The following is a 16399-nucleotide window of genomic DNA, read 5'->3' on the forward strand; positions in this document are numbered from 1 at the left end:
TTTCAAGGTGCTGGCAGTGATCCCACTGATGAACTGGAACAGTCATCACAGGGATCTGTAGAGGAGCGACCAAGGAAGGTGTCAACATGGACCCCACCGGAGGGCCGCTGCCCTGGGCTTGACATGTATGCTCAAACCGTCAGGAAATATATAAATGGCAGATTCATCAGCCGTACCCACAAGGTAGAGCAAAACATCACCCGTTCACAATGCAATGCCATCCAGACTCTCAAAACCAATCACAACATTGTCATCAAACCAGCAGGTAAAGGATGAGCCTTTGTCATTTAGATTAGAACAGATTACTGCAAGGAAGTGTACCGACTGAACAACCAGGAACACTACAGGCAACTACCAGCTGATCCGACCAAAGAACACACCCAAGAATTAAACCCATTGATCAGGATTTTGGATCTGGTCCTTCAGAGTTCCCTACACGCCCTCATCCCATGTACTCCTCGTGTAGGCGACTTCTACTGCCTTCCAAAGGTACACAAAGCCAACACACCAGGACGTCCCATTGTGTCGGACAATGGGACCCTATGTGAGAATCTCTCCACTCTACAACAGCATCCCCCACAATGATGGCATCGCGGCAACAGCCTCAGTACTCAACACCAACAACTGGCTATCTCCAAACACCATCCTACAACTCATCCGCTTTATCCTCGATCACAACGTCTTCACCTTTGACAACCAGTTCTTCATCCAGACACACGGAACAGCCATGGGGACCACATTTATACCCCAATACGCCAACTTTTTTATACACAGGTTCGAACAAGACTTCTTCTCTATGCAGGATCTCCAACCAACATTGTACACCAGGTACATTGACGACATTTTCTTCCTCTGGACCCATGGTGAGGAGTCACTGATAAAACTACACAGTGACATCAACAAGTTTCATCCCACCATCAAACTCACCATGGACTACTCTCAACTGTCTGTCTCATTCTTGGACACGTGTGTCTCCATCAAGGATGGACACCTCAGCACCACACTCTACCACAAACCCACAGACAACCTCACAATGCTACACTTCTCCAGCTTCCACCCAAAACATATTAAAACAGCCATCCCCTATGGACAAGCCCTACCCGTACACCGGATCTGCTCAGATGAGGAGGAACGTGATGGACACCTGGAAGTACTCAAGGATGCCCTCACAAGAACGGTGTACGATGCTCAACTCATCGACCACCAGTTCCGACGTGCCACAACAAGGAACCGTAATGACCTCCTCACGAGACAGACACGTGCTGCAACTGACAGGGTACCCTTCATTGTTCAGTACTTCCCAGGGGCTGAAAAATTACGGCATGTTGTTCGTGACCTGCAACACATTATCAATGAGGATGAGCACCTCACCAAGACCTTCCCCACACCTCCACTACTTGCCTTTAAACAACCGCCAAACCTCAAACAGATCGTTGTTCGTAGCAAACTGCCTGGCTCTCAGGACAACTTCATACAACCCTGTCACGGTGGACACTGCAAGACATGTCAGATTGTGGACATAGATACCGCTATTACACATGGGAACACCTCCAACCTTGTACATGGCAGGTACTCATGGGACTCAGCCAACGTTGTCTATCTTATACGTTGCAGGCAAGGATGCCCGGAGTCATGGTACATTGGGGAAACCGAGCAAAGGCTACGACAACGGATGAATGGGCACCGCACAACAATCAACAGACAGGAGGGTTCCCTCCCAGTTGGGGAACACTTCAGTGGTCCAGGCCATCCAGCCTCGGACCTTCAGGTGACCATCCTCCAAGGTGGACTTCGGGACAGGCAGCAGAGGAAAGTGGCCGATCAGAGGCTGATAGCTAAGTTCGGTACCCACAGGGTGGGCCTCAACAGGGACCTTGGGTTCATGTCACATTACAGGTGATCACCATTGCACTACACACACACACACACACTCTCACATACACACGGACACAGGTACACACAGACACCCACACACACCCTTATAGACACACACACTCCCACACGCACCCCCTCACAGACTTAAGACACTCTGCACTCACAACACACACACACTTTCTCACACTCACAACTCCCACCCCAGACAGACACACACACACACACACAGATAGACAAAGATCCACATGCACACATATATTTTGTGGGGTGAATTTGTACTTGCAGTTACATTGCACTTTGCTCAAAAACTGCATCCGTTCATGTAGAACTCTGAGCTCAAAAACTGCGGGAATTTATGTAAAACTCTGTTATCTCACTTTTTAGATTAGAATCAATCTAAACATCATGGCATAGACAGAGAACACAGAGGGCCAACACCTTTAACATATTGTCTAGCTATCACCATTGTTAACAGCTAACCCGAGAATGCAACTTTTAAAAAAAGGTTTTGTGATTTACACATGAAAGTGAAACTATCACGGTATTCTAACAGATGAAAGGCTTTACAGACAATCAATTTTTCAATGTATAATTTCAGTTACATCACACTGTAAATTTTTGCTATAAATTCTGTGTTACGATCGAGCCCTCCACAATCACCTGATGAAGGAACTTGGAAGAAGGAGTCGAAGGGTGGGTCAGTAAATTTGCAGACGATACGAAGATAGGTGGAGTTGTGGACAGTGAGGAGGGCTGTTGTCAGCTGCAAAGGGACTTAGATATGATGCAGAGCTGGGCTGAGGAGTGGCAGATGGAGTTCAACCCTGTCAAGTGTGAGGTTGTCCATTTTGGAAGGACAAATAAGAATGCGGGAAACAGGGTTAACGGTAGGGTTCTTAGTAAGGTGGAGGAGCAGAGGGATCTTGGGGTCTATGTTCATAGAAAGTTGCCACTCAGGTGGATAGAGTTTGTAAGAAGGCCTATGGTGTATTATCGTTCATTAGCAGAGGGATTGAATTCAAGAGTCGTGAAGTGATGTTGCAGCTGTACAGGACCTTGGTAAGGCCACATTTGGAGTACTGTGTGCAGTTCTGGTCGCCTCACTTTAGGAACGATGTGGAAGCTTTGGAGAGGGTGCAGAGAAGATTTACCAGGATGTTGCCTGGAATGGAGAATAGGTCGTACGAGGATAGGTTGAGAGTGCTCGGACTTTTCTCGTTGGAACGGCGAAGGATGAGGGGTGACTTGATAGAGGTTTATAAGATTATCAGAGGAATAGATAGAGTAGACAGTCAGAGACTTTTTCCCCGGGTACAACAGAGTGTTACAAGGGGACATAAATTTAAGGTGAAGGGTGGAAGGTATAGGGGGGATGTCAGGGGTAGGTTCTTTACCCAGAGAGTGGTGGGGGCATGGAATGCGCTGCCTGTGGGAGTGGCAGAGTCAGAATCATTGGCGACCTTTAAGCGGCAATTGGATAGATACATGGATAGGTGCTTAAGCTAGGACAAATGTTCGGCACAATATCGTGGGCTGAAGGGCCTGTTTTGTGCTGTATTGTTCTATGTTCTATGAAAGCAAGTGTGCTTCCAATTAAACCTGTTGGACTTTAACCTGGTGTCGTGTGATGTTTAACTTTGCACACCCCAGTCCAACACCGGCATCTCCAAATCAGGTCTGACAGAGTCAGTATGGATTTGTGAAAGGGAAAGCAGGCTTAACAAATCTGCTGGAAATTTTGAGGATGTAGCTAGGATAATAGCTGATAAAGGGGAAGTCAGTGGATGTGGTTAGAAGGCATGCAGTAATGTCCAATACAGGAGATTAGCATGTAAACTTAAAGCCTATCGGATTGGGGGTAGTGTACTGACAAAGATAGAGTGGTTGGAAGAACAGGAAACAAAGAGTAGAAATGAAGGGGTCACTTTCTGAATAACAGCCAGTGACCATTGAGAATATGCAGGGATCAATGTTTGGTGGCACAGTAGCTCAGCCATTAGCACTGCTGCCACACAATGCCAGGGACCCTGGTTCGATTCCATCCTTGGCTGACTGTGTGGAGTTTCCACATTCACCACGTGTCTGCGTGAGTTTCTTCCAGGTGCTCTGATTTCCTCCCTCAGTCCAAAGGTGTGCATGTTAGGTAGCCATGCTAATTGTCTATAGTGTCCATGGATATGTCGGCTAGGTGGATTAGCCGTGGGAAATGCAGGGTGTCCAGGGATAGGGTGCGGAAGGTTGGAGCAGACTCGATGGGCCAAAAGGCCTGCCCCACACATAGGGATTCGATGACCCAAGTTTTTCACAATGTCTCCGAGTTTGCAAATGACACTGAGCTGGGTGGGAGGGTGAACTGAGATGGGAGGGTGAAGTACAATGTGGCATGGGTGTCCTTGCAACCCAGTCACTGAAAGTAAGTGTGCAGATGCAGCAGGTGGTGAAGAAGGTAGATGGTCTGTTGGCCTTCATTGTGAGAGGATTCAAGTACAGGAGCAGGGATGTCTTCCTGCAATTGGACAGGACCTTTGTGAGACCACACCTGAAAATTGTGTATGGATTCGGTTATCTTACTTGAATTTTCACAATGGTGGACTTTATACCACCCTATTCTTGTTTTGAACATACATAGCATGTTTATTTCCCAGTCTGTACTCTCAGTACAGCTGTTACCATGCTAACCTTTCCAGCTGACTCCTTTCTGCTGCAATGCTCTGTGAGGATCACTAAAGATTTCTTTCACTGGCTGTAAGCAGCAACAAAACTTTCCGTTGCTTTTCCCTCATGAAGTTCAAGTTGAAGTGCTTGCTTCTTTGAGCGAAAAAACAAATCAATTTTAAAAACTCAAAGACCCTTTGAACTAAGGGTCCACCCTGAATCATTATCTCTGTGATAACATGGCATATTAAGGATCGATTCAAACGCAAATGCGTAAAAAAATCTTTGATTCTGTAACCCATAGGAATAATTGATACTTCTGATGGAAATCATTGTTCTCTCTCCAGATTTCCAAGCTCTGTTGCATGACAAGAGTCAGATCATTCATTGTTCAACCTTCTTTCTCATGAATTCTGACCTTCCAAAGTTACCTCCTGAGTTTAGTCAACTCCAAACCTATTTGTATTGCACTTACTTCAGGGTTGCACATCGAGTTAGACCCCATCTACCACCCCCTGAGAAAAGGAACAGGAAGTGACTTCACCACAGGAAATAACATCACCACAGGAAATGACATCACCAGCCCAAAGAAACCCAAACATATAAATAGAAAGCAGGATGTTTCAGCATTGCTTCGCATGGGGTCCACTGAAGATGTTACCTAGTAAGGTAACGAAACGTCTGGAAATGAACCTTCCAGCTCAGCGAGCAAACCTACATCCAAAACCTCAACCTGAGCTACAAATCTTCTCAAAACTCGTTCAGGGTTTCTTATCTGTTTATGAAACCGACTCTTCCATTTGTCTACAGTTAAAGTTTTAAATCCTATAACTAAAAGTTACTTTGTAAAACATATGTACAATGAACCAGACTTTCACAGTACATCTACCCATATTAATCCTCCCAAGTGCACTCTCTGAATTAGCTCCACTTGCATGCTCCTGGCTACTTCACTCTTCTGTTTGTCAGCCTGAAGCCTTAACCAATCTCACCAGACTCTACTATAAATTCTGTATCATCTGCAAACTTTATAATGCTGCTGCTTACACTTGACATCGGTCATTTGTGAGAAGGAAAAGGGCTTGAGCAGAAAGGATTAAGTGCAATGGGAGGGTGCCTGTGATGAGTGAGATAACCTTATCAAAGGTCTGGCACAGTTTATAATGAGCTGCATGACCTCTCTCTGGGTGATTAAGGGCTTTTGCCCGAAACGTTGATTTCGCTGCCCCTTTGATGCTGCCTGATCTGCTGTGCTCTTCCAGCACCACTAATCCAGAATCTGGTTTCCAGTATCTGCAGTCATTGGTTTTACCTCTGGGTGATAACAGTCTATTTTCTGTTGATTTTAGTGCATTATCAGTTTGTTGAAGAGTTTATTGCCAGTGCTCTGTTGTTCTTTGCTGTGACATTTGGAATTTTGCATGAACTGATTTAATTTTCTGCTTCCCACCGCTGATTTGATTAATGTTGTGTTTTTTGACAGATATTTGGGATGATCTTTAGTATGGTTCTGTGCTGTGCGATTCGGAATTCACGGGATGGCATGTGACATTGGAACGATCACAGAGACTCGTCCAACACTATTTGCACCTTTTTTAATTGGAAAGCGATCCAATGCCTAGTTGCTTGTTGGTTAATTTAAGTAGATACCAAATATTTTTCTGGATTGTGGACAGATTCTCATTCTTGTAATGCTTCAATTATTTTACATAAACTTGTGAAAATTCATTACAATTGCCTTTAACAAAGACACTAAATAGCTAGTGTCTTTTAAATACACTGGTTGACTGGGTGGAACTGCACACTGATTTGGATACACAGAGGTCTGGTTGCCATTTTGGTGAGACACATTCAGGCCTAGTTACAGTGAGGCCAAATTACAACCCCTTGATAGCTGGAAATCCACTAATTTGAAACATAGTTACCAGTTCAGTGAGGCTAGTTTAACCATAGCACCAGGTTACCAGATCAGTGAGGCCTGGTTACCAGTGAAGCCAAGTTAACAGTTCAATGATGACTAGTTACTAGTTCACTGAGGCCTGTTAACGAATTCATGAGGCCCATACTGGCTTGGTATAGCCCAGTTACACTCTGTAGTCCTGTAATTGGACAGCACATTGCAAAACAAAAAGACTGTTATTCTTATAGTATTTTTAATGTAGTAAGCTAAAATATTCCAAGGTATTTCACAGGAACTTGAGAAAACAAAACATGACACTGAGATGACATTGACTCAGCTTTTGATTATCCAAAGAGATAAGTTGTAAGATTGTCTTCGACGAGGAACATGTGATGTAGAGGTGAGAGGTGAAGAGTGGGAATTGGGCCACACAAAACTGAAGGCAAGGTCACTGGAAGTGGAATGTTTAAAGTCAGAGATGCTCAAGAAGCCAGAGTTACAGGAGTACAGTGGTCTTAAATTAAGTGCTGGAAAACCACAGCAGGTTTTTAAAAATTGTTTATTTATGGAATGTGGGCATCAATTATTGTACATCTCTGATTCCCAGATGGCACACAAACGTCAATCACATTGTTGTGGGTCTGGAGTCACATGTAGGTAAGGTTAGCTGTTTTTTTCCCTAAAGGGCATTAGTGAATCAGATGGGTTTTCTGACAGTAGTTTCATGGTTATCATTCAACTCTTCATTCCAGTTTATTTAATTGAATCAAATTCCATGACATGATTTAATCCCATGTCCCAATTACATGACTTCGGTTTTGGGACTAATAATCTAGGGATAATAACTAGACTATCACCATGTCTGGCACTATCTGTGGAGAGAACAACAGAGTTAACATTTCAAGGGCAGTATGATTTCTCTGGAGATCTGAGTATGGCTGAATATGGAGATAAGGAGGTATGAAGTCATCGAAGAGTTTGAACAATAAGTTTTGGAATTTTAAAAATCAGATATTGCCTGATCCAGCTCAGAGGTTGATAATGGAGTAGGAGTTAAGGCATGAATTTTGCACGACATCAAGCTTTAAAGAGGGAAGGAAATGACAGACTGGCCAGAAGTGTGTTGGGATGGTCAAGCTTGAAGGTAACAAAGACCTGAAGGAGGGTTTCACCAGATGGTACAAGGAGGGCAATGTAACAAATTGATGCTTTTAGTGAAGATAAGTTTAGAAGCTCATCCTGGGGTCAAATATGACACCAAAATTATGAGCACATTGGTTTAGTGTCAGACACTTACAAGGAATGATGGGATTTGGAGTGGGAAGAGAGCCTTTCCATCTTCCCCCTAATTAATTGATGAAATTTCTGTCCTGGAGAAGCACTCTGATAATTTAACAACAGACAATGGAGTAGAAGGAAAAGAACTGGAAATGATACTGTGGTTATGATTGGACAAATGTTAGAATCGAAATCATGTTATGGCAGAGCTTTTAAACCAGTCAGTATGGGTTCAGGAAGGGGGCAATTTTGTTCTTTGAGGAGGTAAACAAAATGGATAAAGAGGACCCAGTAGATATCATATATTTAGATTTCCAAAAGGTGTACATTCACGTAGGGCTACTTAGTAACATAAAATTCCATGGTGCTAGAGGTACTGTATTAGCTTGGAAAGCTTAACTCATAGAAGACAGAGAGTTGGGATCAGGGAGACATGTTTCAGGATGACAACCATGGAGTATGACAGGGATTAGTGCTGGGGTCACAATTATTTACAATATATATTAGATTAGATTACTTACAGTGTGGAAACAGGCCCTTCAGCCCAACAAGTCCACACCAACCCTCCTAAGAGCAACCCACCCCCCTACATTTACCCCTTCATCTAACACAACAAGCAAGTTAGTATGGCCAATTCACCTAACCTGCACATCTTTGGACTGTGGGAGGAAACCCACGCAGACACGGGGAGAATGTGCAAACTCCACACAGTCAGCCGCCTGAGGCGGGAATTGAACCTGGGTCTCTGGCGCTGTGAGGCAGCAGTGCTAACCCCTGTGCCACCGTGCTGTTAATTGCTTAGAAGAGGAAAGTCACATTTGTGGATGACACTAAGATAGGTAGGAAGGATGACAATGAAGAGTCTACAGAGAGCTGTAGGCAATAACCTATGTGGAGTGGTTGGGCCTGTGCTCATTGGAATTTAGAAGAATGAGAGGCGACCTGATTAAAATATGTAAAATTCTTTGAGGACTTGACAGGGAAGGCCTGGAAAGTTTGTTCCCCTTGTGGGACAGGGTATTATCTCAGATTAAGGGATTGCACATTTGAAACAGGCAATCTGTGGAATTCTTTACTGCAGAGGGTTGGAGAGGTTGGGTCATGAAATATATTTCAGGCTGACATGGACAGGGTTTTAATCAGGAAGAAAATTAAGGCTTATTTAGAAAAGGCAGGGAAATGGAGTTGAGGATGATTAAATCAACTATGGTCTCAGTGATGAGTGAAGCAGACACAATATGTCCTACTACTGGTTTTACATCTTCTGGTCTGTGGTCTTATGATGGTGGGAGGAAGGCTCCCAGCCAACTGAACCACAGTGAGACCTGTTTGAAGATGATGGCACCATGGAAGGACCAAGGCCGCATACAGGTTGGGAAGGAACATTGTTCTTTGTCACAGTTGCAACAGACATCATGATGATTGGGAATGTAAGAATGTGAGGGTGAGGGTTTGAGAGTGAGGGTATGAAGGTGAATGAACATGAGATTGAGGGGGTGAGGGTGAGTGACCATGAGGGTGAGTGAACATAACAGTGAGGATGAGATGGTGAGAGGGAAAGGACAAAAACAATGGAGTAAAGGTCAGTGAACAGGAGGGTGAGGGTGTGATGGTGAGGGTGAGTGTGAGTGTGATAGTGGAGGGGTGTGTGTGAGGGTGTGAGGGTGAGTGTGATAGTGGAAGTGAGTGTGTGAGGGTGTGATGGTGAGTGTGATAGTGGAGGTGAGTGTGTGAGGGTGAGTGTGATAGTGGAGGTGAGTGTGTGAGGGTGAGTGAGATAGTGGAGGTGAGTGTATGAGGCTGTGAGGGTGAGTGTGATAGTGGAGGTGAGTGTGTGAGGGTGAGTGTGATAGTGGAGGTGAGTGTGTGAGTGTGATAGTGGAGGTGAGTGTGTGAGGGTGAGTGTGATAGTGGAGGTGAGTGTGTGAGGGTGAGTGAGATAGTGGAGGTGAGTGTATGAGGCTGTGAGGGTGAGTGTGATAGTGGAGGTGAGTGTGTGAGGGTGAGTGTGATAGTGGAGGTGAGTGTGTGAGTGTGATAGTGGAGGTCAGTGTGTGAGGGTGAGTGTGATAGTGGAGGTGAGTGTGTGAGGGTGTGAGGGTGAGTGTGATAGTGGAGGTGAGGGTGTGAGGGTGTGTCTGATAGTGGAGGTCAGTGTGAGGGTGAGTGTGATAGTGGAGGTGAGTGTGTGAGGGTGAGTTTGATAGTGGAGGTGTGTGTGAGGGTGTGTATGATAGTGGAGGTGAGTGTGTGGGTGTGTGAGGCTGAGTGTGATAGTGGAGGAGAGTGTGTGAGGGTGAGTGTGATAGTGGAGGTGAGTGTGTGAGGGAGTGAAGGTGAGTATGATAGTGGAGGTGAGTGTGTGAGGGTGAATGTGATAGTGGAGGTGAGTGTGTGAGGGTGAGTATGATAGCGGAGGTGAGTGTGTGAGTGTGTGATGGTGAGTGTGATGGAGGATGTGAGTGTGTGATGGTGAGTGTGATAGTGGAGGTGAGTATGTGAGTGTGTGATGGTGAGTGTGATAGTGGAGAGGAGTGTGTGAGGGTGAGTGTGATAGTGGAAGTGTGTGTGTGAGTGTGTGAGGGTTAGCGTGATAGTGGAGGTGAGTGTGTGAGAGTGAGTGTGATAGTGGAGGTGATAGTGTGAGGGTGAGTGTGATAGTGGAAGTGAGTGTGTGAGGGTTAGTGTAATAGTGGAGTTGAGTGTGTGAGGGTGAGTGTGATAGTCGAGGTGAGCGTGTGAGTATGTGAGGGTGAGTGAGATAGTAGAGGTCAGTGTGTGAGGGTGAGTGCGATTGTGGAGGTGAGTGTGTGAGGGTGAGTGTGATAGTGGAGGTGAGAGTGTGAGGGTGAGTGTGATAGTGGAGGTGAGGGTGTGAGAGTGTGTCTGATTGTAGAGGTGAGTGTGTGAGGGTGTGAGGGTGAGTCTGACAATGGAGGTGAGTGTGTGAGGGTGTGATGATGAGTACGATAGTGGGGGTGAGTGTGTGATGTGAGTGTGATAGTGGAGGTGAGGGTGTGAGTGTGTGAGGGTGAGTGTGATAGTGGAGGTGAGTGTGTGAGGGTGAGTGTGACAGTGTAGGCGAGTTTGTAAGGATGAGTGTTATAGTGGAATTGAGTATGTGAGGGTGAGTGTGATAGTGGAGGTGTGTGTGTGAGGGTGTGTGTGGTAGTGGAGGTGAGTGTGTGACTGTGTGAGGGTGAGTGTGATAGTGGAGTGAGTGTGTGAGGGTGAGTGTGATAGTGGAGGTGTGTGTGTGATGGTGAGTGTGATAGTGGAGGTGAGTGTGTGATGGTGAGTGTGATAGTGGAGGTGAGTGTGTGAGGGTGAGTATGATAGTGGAGGTGAGTGTGTGAGGGTGTGATGGTGAGTATGACAGTGGAGGTGAGTGTGTGAGGGTGTGAGGGTGAGTGTAATAGTGGAAGTGAGTGTGTGAGTGTATGAGGGTAAGTGTGATAGTGGAGGTAAGCGTGCGAGTATGTGAGGGTGAGTGAGATAGTGGAGGTCAGTGTGTGAGGGTGTGTCTGATAGTGGAGGTGAGTGTGAGGGTGAGTGTGATAGTGGTGGTGCGTGTGTGAGTGTGTGAGGGCGAGTGTGATAGTGGAGGTGAGTGTGTGAGGGTGAGTGTTATAGCGGAGGTGAGTATGTGAGGGTGTGAGGGTGAGTAAGATAGTGGAGGTGAGTGTGTGAGGGTGAGTATGATAGCAGAAGTGAGTGTGTGAGTGTGTGATGGTGAGTATGACAGTGGAGGTGAGTGTCTGATGGTGAATGTGATAGTGGAGTTGAGTGTGTGAGGGTGAGTGTGATAGTGGAGGTGAGCGTGTGAGGATGTGAGGGTGAGTTTGATCGTGGAGGTGAGTGTGTGAGGGTGTGTCTGATACTGGAGGTGAGTGTGACAGTGGAGGTCAGTGTGTGAGGATGTGAGGGTGAGTATAATAGTGGAGGTGAGTGAGGGTGAGTGTGATAGTGGAGGTGCGTGTGTGAGTGTGTGAGGGTGAGTGTGATAGTGGAGGTGAATGTGTGAGGGTGAATGTGAAAGTGGTGGTGAGTGTGTGAGGGTGTGAGGGTGAGTGTGATAGTGATTGTGAGTGTGTGAGGGTGAGTGTGATAGTGGAGGTGAGTGTGTGAGTGTTTGAGGGTGAGTGTGATAGTGGAGGTGAGTGTGTGAGGGTGAGTGTGATAGTGGAGGTGAGTGTTGAGTGTGTGAGGGTGTGTGTGATAGTGGAGGTGAGTATGTGAGCGTGTGAGGGTAAGTATGATAGTGGAGGTGAATGTGTGAGGGTGAGTATGATAGTGGAGGTGAGTGTGTGAGGGTGAGTGTTATAGTGGAGATGAGTGTGTGAGGGTGTGTCTGATAGTTGAGGTCAGTGTGTGAGGGTGTGAGGGTGAGTACAATAGTGGAGGTGAGTGTGTGAGGGTGAGTGTGATAGTGGTGGTGCGTGTGTGAGTGTGTGAGGGTGAGTGTGATAGTGAAAGTGAGTGTGTGAGTGTATGAGTGTGAGTGAGATAGTGGAGGTGAGCGTGTGAGGGTGAGTGTGATAGTGGAGGTGAGTGTGTGAGGGTGAGTGTGATAGTGGTGGTGCGTGTGTGAGTGTGAGGGTGAGTGTGATAGTGGAAGTGAGTGTGTGAGTGTGTGATGGTGAGTGTGATAGTGGAGGTGAGTGTGTGAGGGTGAGTGAGATAGTGGAGGTGAGTGTATGAGGCTGTGAGGGTGAGTGTGATAGTAGAGGTGAGTGTGTGCGGGTGTGAGTGATAGTGGAGGTGAGTGAGGGAGTGAGGGTGAGTGTGATAGTGGAGGTGAGGGTGTGAGGGTGTGTCTGATAGTGGAGGTCAGTGTGAGGGTGAGTGTGATAGTGGAGGTGAATGTGTGAGGGTGAATGTGAAAGTGGTGGTGAGTGTGTGAGGGTGAGTGTGATAGTGATTGTGAGTGTGTGAGGGTGAGTGTGATAGTGGAGGTGAGTGTGTGAGTGTTTGAGGGTGAGTGTGATAGTGGAGGTGAGTGTGTGAGGGTGAGTGTGATAGTGGAGGTGAGTGTTGAGTGTGTGAGGGTGAGTGTGATAGTGGAGGTGAGTATGTGAGCGTGTGAGGGTAAGTATGATAGTGGAGGTGAATGTGTGAGGGTGAGTATGATAGTGGAGGTGAGTGTGTGAGGGTGAGTGTTATAGTGGAGATGAGTGTGTGAGGGTGTGTCTGATAGTTGAGGTCAGTGTGTGAGGGTGTGAGGGTGAGTATAATAGTGGAGGTGAGTGTGTGAGGGTGAGTGTGATAGTGGTGGTGCGTGTGTGAGTGTGTGAGGGTGAGTGTGATAGTGGAAGTGAGTGTGTGAGTGTATGAGTGTGAGTGAGATAGTGGAGGTGAGCGTGTGAGGGTGAGTGTGATAGTGGAGGTGAGTGTGTGAGGGTGAGTGTGATAGTGGTGGTGCGTGTGTGAGTGTGTGAGGGTGAGTGTGATAGTGGAAGTGAGTGTGTGAGTGTGTGATGGTGAGTGTGATAGTGGAGGTGAGTGTGTGAGGGTGAGTGAGATAGTGGAGGTGAGTGTATGAGGCTGTGAGGGTGAGTGTGATAGTAGAGGTGAGTGTGTGCGGGTGTGTGTGATAGTGGAGGTGAGTGTGTGAGGGAGTGAGGGTGAGTGTGATAGTGGAGGTGAGGGTGTGAGGGTGTGTCTGATAGTGGAGGTCAGTGTGAGGGTGAGTGTGATAGTGGAGGTGAGTGTGTGAGTGTGAGTGTGAGAGTGGAGGTCAGTGTGTGAGGGTGAGTGTGATAGTGGAGGTCAGTGTGTGAGGGTGAGTGTGAGAGTGGAGGTCAGTGTGTGAGGGTGAGTCTGACAATGGAGGTGAGTGTGTGAGGGTGTGATGATGAGTATGATAGTGGGGGTGAGTGTGTGATGTGAGTGTGATAGTGGAGGTGAGGGTGTGCGGGTGAGTGTGATAGTGGAGGTGAGTGTGTGAGGGTGAGTGAGATAGTGGAGGTGAGTGTATGAGTCTGTGAGGGTGAGTGTGATAGTAGAGGTGAGTGTGTGCGGGTGAGTGTGATAGTGGAGGTGAGTGTGTGAGTGTGAGTGTGATAGTGGAGGTCAGTGTGTGAGGGTGAGTGTGATAGTGGAGGTGAGTGTGTGAGGGTGTGAGGGTGAGTGTGATAGTGGAGGTGAGGGTGTGAGGGTGTGTCTGATAGTGGAGGTCAGTGTGAGGGTGAGTGTGATAGTGGAGGTGAGTGTGAGGGTGAGTGTGATAGTGGAGGTGAGTGTGTGAGGGTGAGTTTGATAGTGGAGGTGTGTGTGAGTGTGTGAGGGTGTGTATGATAGTGGAGGTGAGTGTGTGGGTGTGTGAGGCTGAGTGTGACAGTGGAGGAGAGTGTGTGAGGGTGAGTGTGATAGTGGAGGTGAGTGTGTGAGGGTGAGTATGATAGCGGAGGTGAGTGTGTGAGTGTGTGATGGTGAGTGTGATGGAGGATGTGAGTGTGTGATGGTGAGTGTGATAGTGGAGGTGAATGTGTGAGGGTGAGTGTGATAGTAGAGGTGAGTATGTGAGTGTGTGAGGGTGAGTGTGATAGTGGAGGTGAGTGTGTGAGGGTGAGTGTTATAGTGGAGGGTGTGTGTGAGGGTGAGTGTGATAGTGGAGGTGAGTATGTGAGTGTGTGATGGTGAGTGTGATAGTGGAGGTGAATGTGTGAGGGTGAGTGTGATAGTAGAGGTGAGTATGTGAGTGTGTGAGGGTGAGTGTGATAGTGGAGGTGAGTGTGTGAGGGTGAGTGTTATAGTGGAGGGTGTGTGTGAGGGTGAGTGTGATAGTGGAGGTGAGTGTGTGAGTGTTTGAGAGTGAGTGTGATAGTGGAGGTGAGTGTTGAGTGTGTGAGGGTGTGTGTGATAGTGGAGGTGAGTATGTGAGCGTGTGAGGGTAAGTATGATAGTGGAGGTGAATGTGTGAGGGTGAGTATGATAGTGGAGGTGAGTGTGTGAGGGTGAGTGTTATAGTGGAGATGAGTGTGTGAGGGTGTGTCTGATAGTTGAGGTCAGTGTGTGAGGGTGTGAGGGTGAGTATAATAGTGGAGGTGAGTGTGTGAGGGTGAGTGTGATAGTGGTGGTGCGTGTGTGAGTGTGTGAGGGTGAGTGTGATAGTGGAAGTGAGTGTGTGAGTGTATGAGTGTGAGTGAGATAGTGGAGGTGAGCGTGTGAGGGTGAGTGTGATAGTGGAGGTGAGTGTGTGCGGGTGAGTGTGATGGTGGAGGTGAATGTGTGAGTGTGTGAGGGTGAGTGTGATAGTGGAGGTGAGTGTGTGAGGGTGAGTGTGATAGTGGTGGTGCGTGTGTGAGTGTGTGAGGGTGAGTGTGATAGTGGAAGTGAGTGTGTGAGTGTGTGATGGTGAGTGTGATAGTGGAGGTGAGTGTGTGAGGGTGAGTGAGATAGTGGAGGTGAGTGTATGAGGCTGTGAGGGTGAGTGTGATAGTAGAGGTGAGTGTGTGCGGGTGTGTGTGTTAGTGGAGGTGAGTGTGTGAGTGTGAGTGTGATAGTGGAGGTCAGTGTGTGAGGGTTAGTGTGATAGTGGAGGTGAGTGTGTGAGGGAGTGAGTGTGAGTGTGATAGTGGAGGTGAGGGTGTGAGGGTGTGTCTGATAGTGGAGGTCAGTGTGAGGGTGAGTGTGATAGTGGAGGTGAGTGTGTGAGTGTGAGTGTGATAGTGGAGGTCAGTGTGTGAGGGTGAGTGTGATAGTGGAGGTGAGTGTGTGAGGGAGTGAGGGTGAGTGTGATAGTGGAGGTGAGGGTGTGAGGGTGTGTCTGATAGTGGAGGTCAGTGTGAGGGTGAGTGTGATAGTGGAGGTGAGTGTGAGGGTGAGTGTGATAGTGGAGGTGAGTGTATGATTGTGAGTGTGATAGTGGAGTTGAGTGTGTGAGGGTGAGTATGATAGCGGAGGTGAGTGTGTGAAGGTGTGAGGGTGAGTGTAATAGTGGAGTGAGTGTGTGAGGGTGAGTGTGATAGTGGAGGTGTGTGTATGATTGTGAGTGTGATAGTGGAGTTGAGTGTGTGAGGGTGAGTATGATAGCGGAGGTGAGTGTGTGAAGGTGTGAGGGTGAGTGTAATAGTGGAAGTGAGTGTGTGAGTGTATGAGGGTAAGTGTGATAGTGGAGGTAAGCGTGCGAGTATGTGAGGGTGAGTGAGATAGTGGAGGTCAGTGTGTGAGGGTGTGTCTGATAGTGGAGGTGAGTGTGAGGGTGAGTGTGATAGTGGTGGTGCGTGTGTGAGTGTGTGAGGGTGAGTAAGATAGTGGAGGTGAGTGTGTGAGGGTGAGTATGATAGCAGAAGTGAGTGTGTGAGTGTGTGATGGTGAGTATGACAGTGGAGGTGAGTGTCTGATGGTGAATGTGATAGTGGAGTTGAGTGTGTGAGGGTGAGTGTGATAGTGGAGGTGAGCGTGTGAGGATGTGAGGGTGAGTTTGATCGTGGAGGTGAGTGTGTGAGGGTGTGTCTGATACTGGAGGTGAGTGTAACAGTGGAGGTCAGTGTGTGAGGGTGTGAGGGTGAGTGTGATAGTGGATGTGAGTGTGTGAGGGTGAGTGTGATAGTGGATGTGAGTGTGTGAGGGTGAGTGTGATAGTGGAGGTGAGTGTGTGAGGGTGAGTGTGATAGTGGAGGTGAGTGTGTGAGGGTGTGTCTGATAGTGGTGGTGAGTGTGTGAGGGTGTGAGGGTGAGTATAATAGT

The 16399-nt window shown here is 47.3% G+C and overlaps 1 protein-coding gene across 2 annotated transcripts in view; it reads left to right on the top strand.

The window, feature by feature from the left end:
- Positions 1-6258, top strand: part of LOC140467095 (CD9 antigen-like) — an 88987-nt gene extending 82729 nt beyond the window's left edge. For both annotated transcript variants that reach the window (XM_072563161.1, XM_072563160.1), the window contains one exon: positions 6014-6258. In XM_072563161.1, coding sequence (XP_072419262.1) covers positions 6014-6079 — 66 coding nt within the window. In that variant the 3' untranslated portion in view covers positions 6080-6258. The remainder of the gene's footprint in view (positions 1-6013) is intronic.
- The last annotated feature ends 10141 nt before the right edge of the window (positions 6259-16399 follow it).

The sequence above is a fragment of the Chiloscyllium punctatum genome, chromosome 45 (assembly GCF_047496795.1).
Source record: "Chiloscyllium punctatum isolate Juve2018m chromosome 45, sChiPun1.3, whole genome shotgun sequence".
NCBI classification, from domain to species: Eukaryota; Metazoa; Chordata; class Chondrichthyes; order Orectolobiformes; family Hemiscylliidae; genus Chiloscyllium; species Chiloscyllium punctatum.